A 19124-nucleotide genomic window follows, 5' to 3' on the forward strand; every position below is an offset into this window, starting at 1 on the left:
ACATTAAAAGTATTGAAAATTAGATAATTGAGGATCCACTTGCTAGAAGGAGAATTTGACTCAGCTGTTGTGTCCTCTTTCCAGACTAAGATGCTTGCGTTGAAAGACCCAACTGTTTGCCAGAGTCATGCATAGATTTTTCCCCTTGCAAACTTCGTCTCTTCCTTTTCAGGAGGAGTCACCTGGAGGTATAGGAATCGCGCATTGGCCACACGGCTCTGTGTGTCTGTTTAGCTGCTCCAGGGGAAGCAGGAAATTCTCTGTGCACAATTAGTTGTTATCTCTTTTTCAGGCAAATCTGGTGACCTGGTATATCTGAAGAAAGAAGAGTGGAAGGAAAAACTAGGACAAGTCATGTCGGAGATACTTGATCTCTCTTTTCTGTCTGAGGTGGAAAGGGATTTGATCCTCAGTGTTCTACAACGAGATGAGGAACTCAGAAAAGCAGATGAGAAAAGGATTAGGTAAGAGTCCCAGAAAAATCATGTTCCCAGGCCCTTAACCAATGATACCCGGACTTTTCCTTATACTTCTCATCTGACTTTCAGAGGAACTTGTGTATGAGTTTTACAATTCCTCACTGGGTCAGGTTGGGCTCTGTTACTTTCATAGAACTAAATAGTCTTACTGTCTCCACCTCTCGACCCATCTCTGTCCAGCCCATGCAGGCTCGAAATCACTTGTGCTTCTCTTTTGGGTATTGGCAGGCGACTGAAGAACGAGTTACTGGAGATAAAAAGGAAAGGGGCCAAAAGGGGCAGCCAGCACTATAGCGATCGGACCTGCGCCCGGTGCCAGGAGAGCCTGGGCCGCTTGACTCCCAAGACCAACACTTGTTGGGGTTGTAATCATCTGGTGTGTCGGGACTGCCGCATTCAGGAAAGCAATGGTACCTGGAGGTGCAAGGTGTGCGCCAAGGAAATGTGAGTGTTACTTAGAGTTGAGAGAAGAAAGGGGGCCCCAGTTGTGGTTTCTCCCTTTGTCCTTTATTAGTTGAATGTCAAGGGCCATTTTCTTAAAAATCCATTTCTCGTTTTCTTTTATTCCTTCCCAGAGAGCTGAAGAAAGCAACTGGAGACTGGTTTTATGACCACAGAGTGAACCGCTTTGCTTACCACACCGGCAGTGAGATAATCAGGATGTCCCTGCGCCGCAAGCCTGCAGGTACCAGACCTGTTGGGATATGGCTCCCTGAGGCACTTGGCCTCAGTCATAGACCCGCTGCTGAGGGATCATAGTGTATTTTTACAGGCGGTGTGTCTTCTTCACTCCATGGGCTCAATCCATTTGTGGGCAACATAAAGACTGTGTTGCCATCCTTTCTGGAAACATACTGTGTTCCCCTTCCCCCACATCCCCCCCCCCCACCATCATCACCCATATGCCATGCTTTTGTTTGTCTTGAAGTGAATAAAAGAGAGACAGTGGAACAGTCTCTCCTTCATCAGTCACAATTGGGTGATATCTGGCCAGGAAGAAAGATCATTCAGGAGCAACAGAAGGAGCCAAGGTAAGAACCAAGCAATCATTTAAAGAAAAGGCTATACACGCCTCCAATTGTTTTAGTTTTTAACTTCTATTTATAAAATAATAGATGTTCATTGTAGGAAAATTTGGAAAGTACAGAAAAGAGTAAACAAGGAAGAAAAAAAATCCTAATCCTGTAACCTACATATAAACATTAACATTTTGGTATATTTACTTTTTTCTTTATAAGAACAATTTGAAGACAAAATACAAATAACACAAACTCATTATTAAACATTTAACCAGTGTAGAAAACAATAAAGAAAACAACAAATCACCCAAAACCTTACTACCCCAGTATTCATATTATATGAAGTTATTTCAGATATGTTTTTTTGTATATGTATAGATAAAGGGATAGGTGGATGGATAGATCAAAAAACTTTTATAATATTAGATCATAATATATTAAAAGCTTTTGTTCATTTTACTTGAATTTAACAGAATAAACACTGAAATAAAATATAGGAATCACTAATCTTCAGATGAGTGTTTCTTTACCGTAAAGGATATTAGTCATGAATATCCCTCTAAACTTAAGAAAAAATATTATGGAAACCACCAAGCAGTTAGTCATTTTTGTGTAGTATCTTTCTGGTAACAGCCTTATCAAGCTATAATTCAGACCATGTAATTCACCCATTACTAGTGTACAATGAAGTAGATTTTACAGAATTGTGCAACCACCACCTTGATTGATTTTAGAACTTTTTATTACCTTAAAAAGAAACCCTTGTATGCTTTAGCTATCACTGCCTGCCCCCACCTCCATATCATTCCCCATCCCTAAATAGTCTCTGATTTACTTTTAATTTCTGTGTTAGACATTTTATTTAAATAGAATCATAAAATATGTGGTCCTTTGTGACTGTTTTGTCTTACTTAACATAATGTTTTCAAGGTTCATCCATGTTGAAGCATGTATCAGTACTTTATTTCTTTTTATTGCCAAATAATATTCCATTATATGTAAATACTCCCATTTGTTTATCCATTCATCTGTTGATAGATGTTTGGGTTCTTTCCACTTTTGCGACCAATGCTATTATGAACATTTGTAATGAGTTTTTATGTGGACATGTTAGTCCTTCAGTCGTGTCTGACTCTCTGACCCAATGGATTATAGCCTGCCAGGCTCCTCTGTCCATAGAATTCTCCAGGCAAGAATACTGGAGCAGGTAGCCATTCCCTTCTCTAGGGGATCTTCCTGACCCAGGGATTGAATCTGGGTCTTCTGCATTGCAGGCAGATTCTTTACTATCTGAGCCACTATACTTTAATTTAAAAATAAATTAAAAATAATGAAACAAAATACTTAGGGGAAAAAGGAATTGCTTTTTATATACTTCTTTTCTATAACCCAAGGGAGGGGTTACAAAGGGATAGAGATGATACCAAGGGAACATTTCATGCAAAGATGGCACAATAAATGACAGAAATGGTATGGACCTAACAGAAGCAGAAGATATTAAGAAGAGGTGGCAAGAATACACAGAAGAATTATATAAAAAAGTTCAACCACAATGGTGTAATCACTCACCTAGAGCCAGACATCCTGGAATGCAAAGTCAAGTGGGCCTTAGGAAGCATCACTATGAACAAAGCTAGTGGAGGTGATGGAATTCCAGTTGAGCTATTTCAAATCCTAAAAGATGATGCCAGCAAATTTGGAAAGCTCAGCAGTGGCCATAGGACTGGAAAAGGTCAGTTTTCATTCCAATCCCAAAGTAAGGCAATGCCAAAGAATGTTCAAACTACTGCACAATTGTACTAGCAAAGTAATGCTCAAAATTCTCCAAGCTAGGCTTCAACAGTACGTGAACCAAGAACTTCCAGATGTTCAAGCTGGATTTAGAAAAGGCAGAGGAACCAGAGATGAAATTGGCAACATCCACTGGATCATGGAAAAAACAAGAGAGTTCCAGAAAATTATCTACTTCTGCTTTATTGGCTACGCCAAAGCCTTTGACTGTGTGGATCACAACGAACTGTGGAAAATTCTTAAAGAAGTGGGAATACCAGAGCACCTTACCTGCCTCCTGACAAATCTGTATTCAGGTCAAGAAGCAAAAGTTAGAATTGGACATGGAGCAACAGACTGGCTCCAAATCAGGAAAGGATTATGTCAAATCTGTATATTGTCACCCTGCTTATTTAACTTATATGCAGAGTGCATCATGTGAAATGCCGGGCTGGATGAAGCACAAGCTGGAATCAAGATTGCCAAGAGAAATATCAATAACCTCAGATATGCAGATGACACCACCCTTATGGCAGAAATAGAAGAACTAAAGAGCCTCTTAATAAAAGTGAAAGAGGTGAATTTAAAAGCTGGGTTACAACTCAACATTCAGAAAACTAAGATCAGGGCATCTGGTCCCATTACTTCATGGCAAGTAGATGGGGAAACAGTGTAAACAGTGAGAGACTATTTTGGGGGGCTCGAAAATCACTGCAGATGGTGACTGTAGCCATGAAATTAAAAGATGCTTGCTCCTTGGAAGAAAAGGTATGACCAAGCTAGACAGCATATTAAAAAGCAGAGAGATAACTTTGCCAACAAAGGTCTGTCTAGTCAAAGCTATGGTTTTTCCAGTAGTCATGTGTGGATGTGAGAGTTGGACTATAAAGAAAGCTGAGCACCAAAGAATTGATGCTTTTGAACTATGGTGTTGGAGAAGAATCTTGAGAGTCTCTTGGACTGCAAGGAGATCCAGCCAGTCCATCCTAAAGGAAATCAGTCCTGAATATTCATTGGGAGGACTGATGCTGAAGCTGAAACTCCAATACTTTGGCCACCTGATGTGAAGAACGGACTCATTTGAAAAGCCCCTGATGCTGGGAAAGATTGAAGGCAGGAGGAGAAGGGGACACCAGAGGATGAGATGGTTGGATGGCATCACTGACTTGATGGACACAAATTTTCGAAAGCTCTAGGAGTTGGTGTTAGACAGGGAGTCCTGGAATGCTGCAATCCATGGGGTCACAAAGAGTTGGACACGACTGAGCAACTGAACTAAACTGAAGGGATGGGCAAAAGATAACTTGGGGATACTGGGTTTCAGTCTCCTGAAATTCTCATAAGTGTCTTCTTGTTTTTCAGTCTCAGTCATGTCCTACTCTTTGCAACCCCATGGACTGCAGCATTCCAGGCTTCCCTGCCTGGCTCACTCAGTCTTAAGTGTCCAGTCTCAGTCTAGCTCTAGATGCATCCTCTAGTTCATACCAGTGCCCTGAGAGATGACGTCCTGCAAAAGGCTTGTCTGCCTTGGTTGGGGTGCCCCCTTGATATCTGGGGTATAAATCTCGAGGATTTTTGTCTTTATCTTACCCCAGGATTGCCTACTCACTCACTTAATCTGTACACATTGGAAGAAGTTTTGCCAAGCTAGATTTTCTTCTGTTTTATTAGCCTTCACTTTTCAAACTTCATGTCTTGAGGCTTTATTCCTTTCCTCATTTGGTTGCTGCTGGCGAAGTTTTGACTTTTTATTTGTGTTTTTTCCCCCCTAACTTTCCTTTATCCAAAGAGAAATGAGATTTTATCATGTTTTATATGACTGATGAAAAGCAATATAGAAATACATCAAATGAGTCCCCCGTAAGTTTACTTCTCCTGCCCCAGACAGTTCTTATTGTCATTAATGATTCTGGTGTATAGACTACCACACTGTCTCAATGTACAAATATGAGTTGGATTCTTAAAATTTTCTTTTTACAAAAGGATCATACTGTATACATTGTTGTTGTTCAGTCGCTAAGTTGTATCTGACTCTTTGTGACCCCATGGACTGCAGCATGCCAGGCTCCTCTGTCCTTCATTATCTCCCGAAGTTTGCTCAAATTCATGTCCATTGAGTTAGTGATACTGTCTAACCATCTCATCCTCTGTCGTCCCTTCCTCTTCCTGCCTTCAATCTTTCCCAGCATTAGGGTCTTTTCCAGTGAGTCAGCTCCTCACATCAGGTGGCCAAAGTGTTGGAACTTCATCATCAGTTCTTCCAATGAATAGTCACGGTTGATTTCCTTTAGGATTGACTGGTTTGATCTCCTTGCTGTCCAAGGGACCCTCAGGAGTCTGCTCTAGCACCACAATTCGAAAGCATCAATTCTTTGATACTCATCTTTCTTAATTCCTTTCTTTGGGCTTCCCTGGTAGGTCAGATGGTAAAGAATCTGCCTGCAGTGCACGAGACCCGGGTTTGATCCCTGGGTCAGGAGGATCCCTTGTAGAAGGGCATGGTAACCCAGTCCAGTATGCTTGTCTGGAGAATTCTATGAACAGAGAAGTCTTGTGGGCTACAGTCCATGGGGTCGCAAAGAGTCGGACACAACTAGGTAACTAACACTATGCTTACTATGCTTTCTTAATTCCTTCAGGATTTTCATTACCCCATTTTTGAACTTGGTGTCTATTAGACTGAAGAGATCTATTTCGTTGTTTGTTCCTGCAGGGGAGTTCTCTTGGTCTTTTAACTGCGAGTGGTTCCTCTGCTTCTTTATTTTGCTCATGTTTCTCTTACTTTGTGAGTTTAGGAGAAACAAATATCTACTTTATTCTAGAAGGGCTGTTCATCTGCAGGAGTTTTCCTGCATAGCGTAGTGTGTTTAATAATTTTTTGGCATGAGGGCTGTTTTTGGTTTGGATGCTTGCCGTCCCTTTCCTCAGTGTGTGTTGGCAATTATCCCCTTGACAGGGAGAGTGCACGTGCGCTCCCAGGAAGGCATGTACAGCAGTTGGCACCCGGTTGTGGGGCCCTCAGTGGTAGCAGCAGACTGTGCCCTCTTCTGGGGTCTGAGATGGCAGTGGTGGCTTGCACCCACCCCTGGAGCTTTTGTAGGCAGTGCCTTGCCAATATGAGAGTACATGGGTGGGGAAAGAAGCTTCTGTGGTGAGCCCACCCCTCTACTGGCTCACCCCCCTCTAATGGCACCTTGCCTCTCTGGCGGGCCCAGGCTTCTTCTTGTACTACCGTTATGTGGCACGCCGCACCCTAGCCCCCTCAGGCTGTTTTCATGCAGGCACTCCCAGCCTTCTCCCCAGCTCTGCCTCTATAACCTGAAACTCAGCACCTAGCCCCCACCCGCCCCAGCAGACCAGTGTCCCAGGCTGGGGAATGCCATGGGCACTGTCTGTGTAGGCCCCTATCTGCTCTGCCCTCTGCAGACCTGTTACTACACTCTGCTCTGAGGCTCTAAAGCTGCGCCTCTGTCCTGGCTGATCTCTCGCCAGTGAAGGAACTTTCCTGTGGGTGGAACCCTTTTCTCTTTCACAGTTCCCTCCCAGATCCCTCCCAGGGGCCCAGGTCCCAGTCCTGATTCCTTTCTCTCTTCTTTTTTCCTTTGTCCTGTCCAGTTATATGGAGATTTTTTTGCCCTTTTGGAAGTCTGAGGTCTTCTTCCAGTAGATATTCAGTGAGGATATTCAGTGAAAATATTCAGTAGATATTCTGTGAGAATTGTTTCACATATATTTTTGATGTATTTGTGGGAGAAGGTGAATTCTACGTCCTGCTCCTCCGCCATCTTGACCCGATCCCCAACCATGCCAATTTTCGATGAGGATGTAGAGCAACTGGCGTTCTCATACAGTGCTGGTAGGAATGTCCAATGGTGAAACCACTTTGAAAAAGAGTTTAGTAGTGTCTTAACCAGTTAAACATGCACCTACATTGTGAATCAGCCTTTAAATTTCTAGATATTTACTCAAGAGAAACACAAGAATATGTCCATACAAAGACTTGTGCATGAATGTTCATAGCGGCTTTGTGATTGCCAAAACCTAGAGATAACCCCAGTGTCTATCAGCAGGTGAAAGGATAAACTTTGCTTTGTTTATACAGTGGAATACTACTCAGCAATGAAAAGGAATGGATTACTGATACATGTAATAACATGGATGAATCTTGAAATAATCATGCTGAGTGAAAGAAGCCAAACAAAAAAAGAGGACCTACTGTATGACTCTGTTTATATAAAATTCTAGAAAAATCAAGCCAAATGTTAATGACAGCAGATCAGCACTTACTTGAAGACAGGTCTGAGGAGGGAGAGATGGACTATGAAGGGGCATGAGGAAACTTTGGGGAGTGATAGACATGTTCAGTAGCTTAATTGTGGTGATGGTTTCACAAATGTATACATATAGCTGATTCATGTCGATGGATGGCAAAAAACACAGTATTGTAAAGTAATTAGCCTCCAATTAAAATAAAAAAAAACTCATCAAATCACGTGCACTTTATTAATGTTAGTTATAGCCCAAGGTGCAAATGGAAAAAAAAAATGACAGAAAAATATCACATTGGCATCTTTTTATGTCAGCACCAGGGGTCTGCCTCATTCTTTTTTGTTCTCATATGGTGTGTCATTGTATGTATGTACTATGATTTTATCCACACAGCCTTGGTTGGGTGACTCATCTCTTTTAGGTGACGAGCCCCTCCCCTTCTTTTGTGGATAAGAAGGGCTTTTATTTCCTGAGCTTGATTGAACACATCTGACATCACTGGTCAGAATGTAATTTCTGAAGCCTACTGCTTCTGGCTGTCTGACTTCTTGTCTCATTGAACCCAGAAGACTTTCATTTATCCTAAACATGAAAACGGATTAAGTGGCCATAAATGATCTTTTTCATAAAATTATGGAGCCTCACAAATAATCTAATTCAACTCCCTTATTTTTGCAGAAAAGAAAGCAGGGTAAGTGATTTACCTCAGATCATACAGATAGTTAGAGCCCAGGACTCCCATCTCTAAGTTTATTTTTCTACTGCACAGATGTCAAATAATTGGTTTTTTGCCCTAGAGTGGTTTGTATCAGCTTTGGATCAGTACATATTAATCTTTAGGAAAAAATACAAGCAGAAAACACTCTCCATGGACCACTATTAAACTCTCTCTCTAGAGGAATGGTTCTGCTTTGGGTTCTTTGTTCTTTAGAGCGAAGAGTGGAAAAGAATGGTTCTAAAGTGAAAATGAAATCAAACTCCCTGCTGTGTTTTTGACTAATATATCTAATATACAAAAGCTAATATATCTCTCAAGAAATGACACTGTTTCACCTCTGGCATGCCCTAGGATTTCAACCCCTGCTGCTTGTTTTCATAGAGCTATCTCAAATATCATGTTATGATAACTTGGAAAGTTTATTCTCTTCTGCCTAAGACGTTATCGATTTTGGCTATTTCATTTTGTGTTCTTTTCTTATTAATTCCTTCACTTGTTTGTCTATGAATGCCTACTATTTTCCAGGCACTGTTTTAGGCAATAGTATATACTGGTGATGACAACAAAGTTCCTTGAGGAGTGTAGATTTGGGAGTGGGGGACACAGACAATAAGTGAATAATCAAGCAAATATATGTCAGATGTTGACAAGTGCTGTGGAGAAAAATGAAGTAGTCTAAAAAGGAGTACCAGGAAAGCGTGTATGTATGCAGGCAAAGGCTTAATAATAATTAATAATTATTATACATAATTAATAATAATAATAATAAGATGACGTTTGAGAAGAGAGAAGCAAAGTTTTAAAGTATACAATTCAGTATCTTTTAGTACTTTCAGGATATTGTGCAGCCATCACCACTGCCTGATTTCAGAACATTTTTATCACTCCAAAAAGAAACCCTGTGCCCATTAAGCAGTCACTCCCCATTTCCGCAGCAACTAATCTGCTTTCTGTTTCTGTGGATTGGCTTATTCTGGACATTTCCTACAAATGGAATCATACAGAATGTGGCCATTTGTGTCTTGCAATTCACTTCAGCATAATATTTTCAAGGTTCATCTATGTTGCAGCATGTGTGACACTTCATTCCTTTTTGTTGTCAATAATATTTCATTATATGGCTGTACTACATTTCCTTTATCTGTTCATCTGTTGATAGACATTTGGACTGTTTCTACCTGTTGGCTATTGTGAATAATGCTGCTGTGAACATTTAGATACAATTTTTTTGTGTGGACACATGCTCCCAGTTCTCTTGGGTAGATACCTATGAGTGGAATTGCTGGGTTGTGTGGTAATTCTGTACTGTGTGTGTGTGTATATATATATAATCTAGTGTGTGTATATATATGTGTGCGTGTGTGTGTATGTGTGTGTGTGTGTGTGTGTGTGTGTGTGTGTGTATTTATTCCACATTGCCAGGCTTGCAGGATCTTAGTTCCACAACCAGGGATTGAACCTGGGCCCCTGGCAGTGGAAGTGTGGAGTCCTAACCACAGGACCACCAGAGAATTCCCTGGGTTTATATTTTTAAAGCTCATTTTAGCTGCTGTGTTGAGGGTAGATTGTATGGGGACAAGGGCAGAAGTAGGGAGTTCATTTAGGAGACTATTACAAGCATTTCTTGAGGTAAGGGGTCCAGGAATTGTGTCCTTCCCTTTAGAGATGAGGACTGTTGTTTTGAATGCCCAGGGTCATCCTTCATTAAAGTGAAAAGAAATTCTGGTCTTCTTAATAATATCTTCAAAGCATACTGCTTATTTATGTACATACTTTAAGGCCCACTGAAGGCATTTAGTCAAGAATTCAGTCAACAAATATGCTGGTTTCTCTGCTAGGCATTGGGAACATAGCAGTGAACAAAATATGTGATCACTGATCTCCTGGAACTTAGTCTAATGGAGGAGAAAGACACTAAAGAAGTCGTTTGTTTATCGAGCAAATTAAATAATTTGTATAAAAGACATAAGAATTATGCATATGATTACTACAAAGACATCAAGTTGCTTTAGGAGCACATAGGAAGGCTACTTGCGGTTGGGGCATGGTCAGAGATGTGAAGGAATTGACATGTAAGGAGAGACTGGAAGGAGGAGTAGATTTAGCCAGGAGTTTCAAGTAAACAAGAAAAATGGCCACTGTGACCATCCCAGGCAGAGAGAAGAGGGAAGAAAAACAGCTTTGTCATATTCAGGGAACCAAGAGAGCTTCATCATTCCATAATGTAAAGTATGAGGAGAGGCAGAGGGTGAAAAATGAGTCTGTAGAGATGAGCAGGGGGTCAGCTCATAAGGATTTTCTTGCCATGCTAAGGAGTTTGAACTCAATCTCAAGGGCAATAGAGAACCTCTGAGCAGTTTTAAAAGTGTACTCAGCTCTTAGAAAGATCACTTAGGCTACCACTGTGAAGGAGTTGGAAGGAAGCCAACACCCAGCAGGAGAGCCCACTTTCTTTATGTGTTGGCTCTTGGTTTTTATTGCAGCATGTCATTTGAAGTGCCCAAGCTGAAAAGTGGAAAGAGTGCACTGGAAGCTGAGAGTGAGAGCCTGGATAGCTATACAGCTGACTTGGATAGCATGTCCAGGTGAGATGTCCCCAGTCCCGGCCGTTCTGCTCAGCCGAGCTCCCGTTTTGTTCTCTAGAGCCAGGGTGTGGGGGTCCCCTGCCTTCAGTGTTCCTGCCTTGTATACTTGGTAAGGTGAATGAAGTATTCTCTCTGTTGCTGTGAGTCCCCCACTAGCACTTCTCTGAGCACAGCCTGCTGCATCTTGGAGAGTGTTCTGGGACCCCTGGACCAGCACCAGTGGATGCTGCTGTCCCTTAGGCATGGGGGTGTGAGTGTTTGTATTTGTACAAAGCTACTTATCTTATTGTCTGCATTCCTTCAAGGTGAATCAGATGTGAAGTTGACCTTCTGCATTTGGTTAAGACCTTAAGCCAGTAGCTTTCCTTCCATAGAGCTTGGGTCCCTAGATAGACGGGGAAGGGAGGAGGAGGAGATTTTATTACAGTTTCTGTATCTGCCCCCAGGAGAGACTCTCTGGATAAATCTGGCCTCTTTCCAGAATGGAAGAAGATGTCTGCCCCCAAACCTCAAGTAGAAAAGGTAAGCTTTAGTTATTGGTTGGTCGATCTCTGTCTTTCTGTCTTTCTCTCTCTCTCTCTCTCTTCTTCCTTTCTCAGGAAGAATTTAAATTAAGAATTGAAGCAAACAAATTTTAGTTCAGATTCCCGTGGTAGCATTTTCTAAGGTTTTGGTTGAAACGTGAGAAAATAGGTTTTAGAAAGACACTTAGAGAATGAACTTACGGTTGCCAGAAGGAAAGATGAGGAGAAGGGATAGTTGGGGAGTTTGGGATGGACATATATACACTGCTGCATTTAAAATGGATAACCAACAAGGGCCTACTGTATAACACATGGAACTCTCCTCAATGTTATGTGGCAGCCTGAATGGGACGGGAATTTGGGGTAAAATGGATACATGTATATGTATGGCCGAGTTCCTTTATTGTTAACCTGAAACTATCACAACATTGTTAATCAGCTATATCCCAATACAAAATAAAAGTTTAAGAAGTTAGTATAAACCACAAACAAAAACAAATAGATTTTGTGCAACTTCCTAGGATTAAGTTAAAGCCCTAAGATTAAATTAATCTTTCTTTTAAGTTTGTCATAATTTAGTGAATATCTGAGTCTCCTTCCCCAATCTACTTTTCCACCTACCCAACTGTCTTTTTCCATTATTTCGCCCTTATCTGTTCCTAGGAAGCTCAGCCTAGGGGTCAAAATGTGGTATCTGTGGACGAGGGTGAAATGATATTCAAGAAGAACACCAGAAAAATCCTCAGGCCTTCAGGTAGCTGATTTCCCTTCATGGCCTTTTGAGATTGATGTTTGAAGTACTTGGTGGGTTGTTGGTATGGAGAAGAGTATGTTTCTTTTGCTTTGGCTTTTGATTTTCCACTCAGAATATACTAAGTCTGTGATCGATCTTCGCCCGGAAGATGTGGGGCATGAAAGTGGCGCCTTGGGAGACAGGAGCAAATCTGTCCCCGGCCTCAGTGTGGATATGGTAAATACCCTTGTATTTCACTTGGTCACCATATGAAAAATTATGTATATAAAGTTGACTTTGGGCTTCCCATGTGGCACTAGTGGTAAAGAACCTGCCTGGTAATGAAGGAGACATAAGAGACATGGGTTCAATCCCTAGGTCGGGAAGATCCCCTGGAGGCGGGCATGGCAACCCACTGCAGTATTCTTGCCTGGAGAATCCCATGGAGGATTCTGGGAGGAGCCTGGTGGGCTACTCCCCATAGGGTTACAAAGAGTCAGATACAACTAAAGCAGCTTAGCATGCATGCAAGTAAAGTTGACTTTACTACCTGGTACTCTCAACTTACCTGTTTAGTTCTTTAGGAAAAGGTAACATGAATTTTCATTTCTCCCTCAACTCTAAAGTAAATCTGGTTGCTAAATTGCTTAAAGAAAGAGATTATATTTCACTATCTCTTTTGTTTTCTAAACATTGCCTGATATATGGTTGGAGGCTCAAGTAAATACTTCAGTCAGTCAGTTCAGTCATTCAGTCATGTACAACTCTTTCCATGCCAGGCTTCCCTGTCCATCACCAACTCCTGGAGCTTGCTCAAACTCATGTCCATCAAGTCAGTTTCTCCTCCTGCCTTCAATCTTTCCCAAGCATCAGGGTCTTCTCAAATGAGTCAGTTCTTTGTATCAGGTGACCAAAGTTTTGGAGTTTCAGCTTCAGCATCAGTCCTTGCAATGAATATTCAGGACTGATTTCCTTTAGGATGGACTGGCTGGATCTCCTTGCAGTCCAAGGGACTCTCAAGAGTCTTCTCCAACACCCCAGTTCAAAAGCATAAATTCTTTGGAGCTCAGCATTCTTTATGGTCCAACAATTCTCACATCCACATATGACTACTGGAAAAATGATAGCTTTGGCTAGATGGACCTTTGTCAGCAAAGTTATGTCTCTGCTTTTTATTATGCTGTCTAGGTTGATCATAGCTTTTCTTCCAAGGAGCAAGCGTCTTTTAATTTCATGGCTGTAGTCACTATCGGCAGTGATTTTGGATCTCAAGAAAATCTGTCACTGTTTCCATTGTTTCCCCATCTATTTGCCATGAAGTGATGGGACCAGTTGCCACAATCTTAGTTTTTTGAATGTTGAATTTTTTAAGCTAGCTGTTTCACTCTATTTAACTTTCATCAAGAGGCTCTTTAGTGCTTCACTTTCTGCCATAAGGGTGGTGTCATCTCCATATCTGAGGTTATTGATAGGAATCTTGATTCCAGCTGGTGCTTCATCCAGCCTGACATTTTGCATGATGTACTCTGTATATAAGTTAAATAAGCAAGGTGACAATATACAGCCTCGATGTACTCCTTTCCCAATTTGGAAACAGTCTGTTGTTCCATGTCTTGTTCTGTTGCTTCTTGACATGCATACAGGTTTCTCAGGAGGCAGGTCAGGTGGTCTGGTATTCCCATCTCTTTCAGAATGTTCCACAGTTTGTTGTGATCCACACAGTCAAAGGCTTTAGCGTAGTAAATGAAGCAGACGTAGATGTTTTTCTGTAATTTCATTACTTTTTAAGTGATCCAGTGGATCTTGGCAATTTGATCTCTGGTTCCTCTGCCTTTTCTAAATCCAGTTTGAACATCTGGAAGTTCTTGGTTCACACACTGTTGAAGCCTGGCTTGGAGAATTTTGAGCATTAATTTGCTAGTGTGTGACATGTGTGCAAGTGTGCAGTAGTTGGAACATTCTTTGGCATTGCCTTTCTTTGGCATTGGAATGAAAACTGACCTTTTCCAGTCCTGTGGCCACTGCTGAGTTTTCCAAGTTTGCTGGCATATTGAGAGCAGCACTTTCACAGCATCATCTTTCAGGATTTGAAATAGCTTAACTGGAATTCCATCACCTCCACTAGCTTTGTTCATAGTGATGCTTCATAAAGGCCACTTAACTTCGCATTTCAGGATGTCTGGCTCTAGGTGGGTGATCACACCATCGTGGTTATGTGGATCATTAGGTCTTTTTTGTATAGTTCCTCTGTGTATTCTTGCCACCTCTTCTTAATATCTTCTTCTATTGCTAGGTCCATACCATTTCTGTCCTTAATTTTGCCCATCTTTGCATGAAATGTTCCCTTGATATCTCTGATTTTCTTGAGATCTCTAGTCTTGCTCATTCTATTGTTTTCCTTTATTTCTTTCCATTGATCATGGAGGAAGACTTTCTTATCTCTCCTTGTAATTCTTTGGAACTCTACATTCAGTTGGGTATCTTTCCTTAACTCTTTTGCCTTTCACTTCTCTTCTTTTCTCAGCTATTTGTAAGACCTCCTGAGACAACCATTTTGCCTTTTTGCGTTTCTTTTTCTTGGGGATGGTTTTGATCACAGTCTCCTTTACAGTGTCACGAACCTCCGTCCATAGTTCTTCAGGCTATGTGTCTATCAGATCTAATTCCTTGAATCTATTTGTCACTTCTACTGTATAATCATAAGGGATTTGTATTAGGTCAAATCTGAATGGGCTAGTGGTTTTCCCTACTTTCTTAAATTTAAGTTTGAATTTTGCAATAAGGTTCATGATCTGAGCCACAGGCAGTCCCCCATCTTGGTTTTGTTGACTCTATAGAGCTTCTCCATCTCTGGCTGCAAAGAATATAATGAATCTGATTTTAGTATTGACCATGCGGTGATGTCCACGTGTGGCGTCATCTCTTGTGTTGTTGGAAGAAGGTGTTGGCTATGACCACTGCATTCTCTTGGAAAAATTCTGTTAGCCTTGCCCTGCTTCATTCTGTACTCCAAGGCCAAAGTTGCCTGTTACTCTAGGTATCTCTTGACTTCCTACTTTTGCATTTCAGTACACTATGAAGAAAAGGACATCTTCTTTTGGTCTTAGTACTAGAAGGTCTTGTAGGTCTTCACAGAACCATTCAACTTCAGCTTATTTGGCATTAGTGGTTGGGGCATAGACTTGGATTACTGTGATATTGAATAGTTTGCCTTTGTAACACAGATCATTTTGTTGTTTTGAGATTGCTCCCAAGTACTGCATTTCGGGCTCTCTTGTTGACTGTGAGGGCTACTCCATTTATTCTAAGGGATCCTTGCCCACAGTAGTAGATATAATGGTCAACTGAATTGAATCCACCCATTCCAGTCCCTTTAGTTCCCTGATTCCTAAAATGTCGATGTTCACTCCCATCTCCTATTAGACTACTTCCAATTTACCTTGATGCATGGATCTAACATTCCAGGTTCCTATGCAATATTGTTCTTTACAACATTGAACTTTACTTCCATCACCAGTCACATCCACAGCTGGGCTTTGTTTTCTCTTTGGCTCAGCCTCTTCATTCTTTCTGGAGCTATTTGTCTACTCTAGTAGCATACTGGGCACCTACCAACCTGGGGAGTTCATCTTTTAGTGTCCTATCATTTTGCCTTTTCATCCTGTTCATGGGGTTCTCAAGGCAAGAATACTGAAGTGGTTTGCCATTCCCTTCTCCAGTGGACCACATTTTGTCAGACCTCTCCACCATGACCCACCCATCTTGGGTGGCCCTACACTGCATGGCTCATAGTTTCATTGAGTTACACAAGGCTGTGATCCATGTGATCAGTTTGGTTAGTTTTCTGTGATTGTGGTTTTCATTCTGTCTGCCCTCTGATGGATAAGGATAAGAGGCTTGTGATAACTTGCTAATTGGAGGGACTAGCTGTGGGGGAATCTGGGTCTTGCTCTGATGGGGGGGCATGCTGAGTAAATCTTTGACCCAGTTTTCTGCTGACGAGTGGGGCTGTATCCCCTCCCTTAGGGGTAATGGCAGTAATGGTGACCTCCTTCAATAGGACTTATGCCAGCATGCTCTGCGGCTCCCAGCCCTGTTGTATTTAGTGCCCCTGACCCCGCAGCAGGCCACTGTTGACCCACACGTCCACCAGAGACTCCTGGACACTCTTTGATATAATTTTTGTCCAGTTTGTCGGTCATCTGCTTGGTAGCTCAGTGGTGGGGCTAATGGTAATCTCCTCCAAGGGATTTATGCCACACTTATTAAAATGTAAAGACATGGCTGGGTTGGGGCAGTCAAATTAGAAAGAGATATTCTTACTATTTTGTGATTTGAGAAAGATGGTTGGGATGTAGTTTGGGAGCCTGAAATAGGGAAACACAAAGATACAGATAAGCATGTATGTGTGCACATGACACCTCAGAGCTTAGCAATAGTTATGGCCCCTACTAAAGGAAAGATATTCGGGTTTGAACTTTTTCTTATTTCTGTTAACTCTGAATGTATATTTATCATTCCAGGAAGAGGAAGAAGAAGAAGACATTGACCACCTGGTGAAGTTGCATCGTCAGAAGCTAGCCAGAAGCAGCATGAGAAGTGGTTCCTCCATGGTAAGTTCTGTTGGTTCTGTGGCTGTGGACATGTTGGGGCACCAGGTAAGATGGAACTACTTCCCTAGAGCAGAGTTAGGATGTGGGGAAGTTCTGGTTATTCTTCCTGGGTAAGCGAGATGCATTTTGTTCCTTTTCTCAAGTTAGGCCATAGTTGCTTAGTGCGCAGTTAGGTGACTTTCTCAGTCTCTGCCCTGGAAATTCTTATTTCAGGTAGTTAGGGCTAGAGATGTTCATCATAGCTTTGTGAACAGTAACCCATAACTTCTACCCTAAAAAGGTACCCAGGCCTCAAACTGAGAAAGATCAGGTGTTCTCATCAGAGCACACCCCAAGTCTCACATTCAAGGGCAGTGAACGCCATGAGAAGGGTCTTGGCAGGGTTACCTAGCATCAGGATATGGTTAAGGGAAAACTATACCAATCAGAATCATAAAGTTAAAGGGACATTTAAGAATCAAGGCCTAGTTCTGCCATTAAGTATGAAGATTGATGTTTAGGGGAAACAGAGTCAGAAAGCAGGGTGAATAGATGATCACACTCATACACAGGAAGAGAACGGTAGGCTTGCAGAGTTGATTATTAGCTGAGAGGAACGTAGCTTTTCACCTCTGGTGGGGTTTTCCCTCCAAATATGACACAGTCACTTTTCTCTATAGGCCTTGAGAGGGATAAGGTGGAGAAAAGAAACCCACAGATAATTAACGCCCCTTGTTTTAATTGGTAACTGATCCCTTCTAACCAACATCGTAACATACATAGTATACACCAAAATCAGACTCAGCTGCCCGCTGCCTCCTTGCCCACCTTCTGGGGCAGTTGAAATTTAACAATAAAAATGTATAAAAAGAGAATAAGAAGAACAGCTCAGAGCCCAGGTGAGCTGATTGATAAACCTGAGCAGTTGTAAGCAGTTGTGAGTGTGCTGTTAGCTGTCTCTTATATTCTGGCTACAAGACCATTGGCAGTACTGGTTAGTTGCAGAGGCTTTTGTTTTGTTTAGTGACTATGACTTTCTCATGAGTGAAAACGTGAGCAATGTAGCAGGGAGAGCGTGCCTTCACCAGATGTTTATGGGTGCTTTATCTTCTTTATTTCTTCCAGTTTTATTGAGATATAACTGACATACAGCACTGTGTAAGGTGTACTGCATAATGATTTGACTTACATACATTTTGAAATGGTTACCACAATAAGTTTGGGAACATCCATCATCTTATATAGATACAAAATTAAAGAAATAGAGTTTTTTTCCTCGTGATGAGAACTCTTAGTATTTGCTCTCTTAACCACTTTAATATATATAACACACAGCAGTGTTAATTATACTGTGTGTGTGTGTATCATGTTGTGTATTATATCCCAAGCACTTATTTATCTTATAACTGGGAGTTTGTACCTTTTGACCACTTTCATATAATTCCCCCTCCCCAGACCCCTTGCCTTTTATAACAACAAATCTGCTATCTTTTTCTATGAGTTTTGTTTGGGTTTGAAGTATAATTGACCTATAACACTATGTTAGTTCCTGTTATACAACATAATGATTTTTGTAAGTTTCCAAATGCTCACCATGATAAGTCTAGTTACCACCTGTTATGTGGGTGCTTTATCTTCAGAGTACGATTGGCAGCATGATGAGCATCTATAGTGAAGCCGGTGATTTCGGGAACATCTTTGTGACCGGAAAGATTGCCTTTTCTCTGAAGTACGAGCAGCAAACACAGGCTCTGGTCATTCACGTGAAGGAGTGCCAACAGTTGGCCTATGCTGAGGAAGCCAAGAAGCGCTCAAATCCGTGAGTGCTTCTGGACCCTGCACAGTGCTCGGAGATGATCAGACCCCAACATCTCTCTGGGTACCTTTGAACCAAAGCTCTCACTTCCTGGGCAGACAGGGAGGTGTGATTGAGAGTGGTTAGGGGAGATGTGGGAAAGGGGCCAGGATTAGGAAAATCCAAGAATGGTGTGTAGAGGAGGGCTTGATGTGATATTTTCATTTCATCATGGCATATGTGTATGGAGGGCAGGGAAGTGAGAAGCAGGTTTCCAAAAAGACAGCCAATGACTCAGTATTCTCCTTGGCTTCTAGATATGTGAAGGCTTATCTTCTGCCAGACAAATCTCGCCAAGGAAAAAGAAAAACCAGCATCAAGCAGGACACTATTAATCCGTTATATGATGAGATCCTCAGAGTAAGTATCTAGAGTCTGAGAGGATAGGAGAACTTGTTCTGTCTTGTGTGCTGAGCTGTAGCAATTCCGCTACTATATGGCTGGTCAACATGGTTTTCAGTGGCCATGTCTCTGTTTGAGGATACACTGTGGGCATCTGTTCACATCCTGACCTCTCAGCAAACAAAGCTGGTTTGATTTTCTTGGATTCTGGTGAAGTTGGAGGGCCACGTGGTCGCAA

The 19124-nt window shown here is 41.7% G+C and overlaps 1 protein-coding gene across 1 annotated transcript in view; it reads left to right on the top strand.

Moving 5' to 3' along the window:
- The first annotated feature begins 354 nt into the window (after positions 1-354).
- The window catches only part of SYTL4 (synaptotagmin like 4), a 33514-nt gene continuing 14744 nt past the window's right edge, over positions 355-19124 (top strand). Inside the window, exons 1-11 of the mRNA XM_068962503.1 lie at positions 355-464; positions 708-923; positions 1055-1164; positions 1408-1510; positions 10739-10840; positions 11287-11362; positions 12028-12118; positions 12231-12334; positions 16621-16710; positions 18330-18508; positions 18802-18904. Coding sequence (XP_068818604.1) covers positions 355-464; positions 708-923; positions 1055-1164; positions 1408-1510; positions 10739-10840; positions 11287-11362; positions 12028-12118; positions 12231-12334; positions 16621-16710; positions 18330-18508; positions 18802-18904 — 1284 coding nt within the window. The remainder of the gene's footprint in view (positions 465-707; positions 924-1054; positions 1165-1407; positions 1511-10738; positions 10841-11286; positions 11363-12027; positions 12119-12230; positions 12335-16620; positions 16711-18329; positions 18509-18801; positions 18905-19124) is intronic.

This window comes from Capricornis sumatraensis, chromosome X (genome assembly GCF_032405125.1).
Source record: "Capricornis sumatraensis isolate serow.1 chromosome X, serow.2, whole genome shotgun sequence".
Taxonomy (NCBI): Eukaryota; Metazoa; Chordata; class Mammalia; order Artiodactyla; family Bovidae; genus Capricornis; species Capricornis sumatraensis.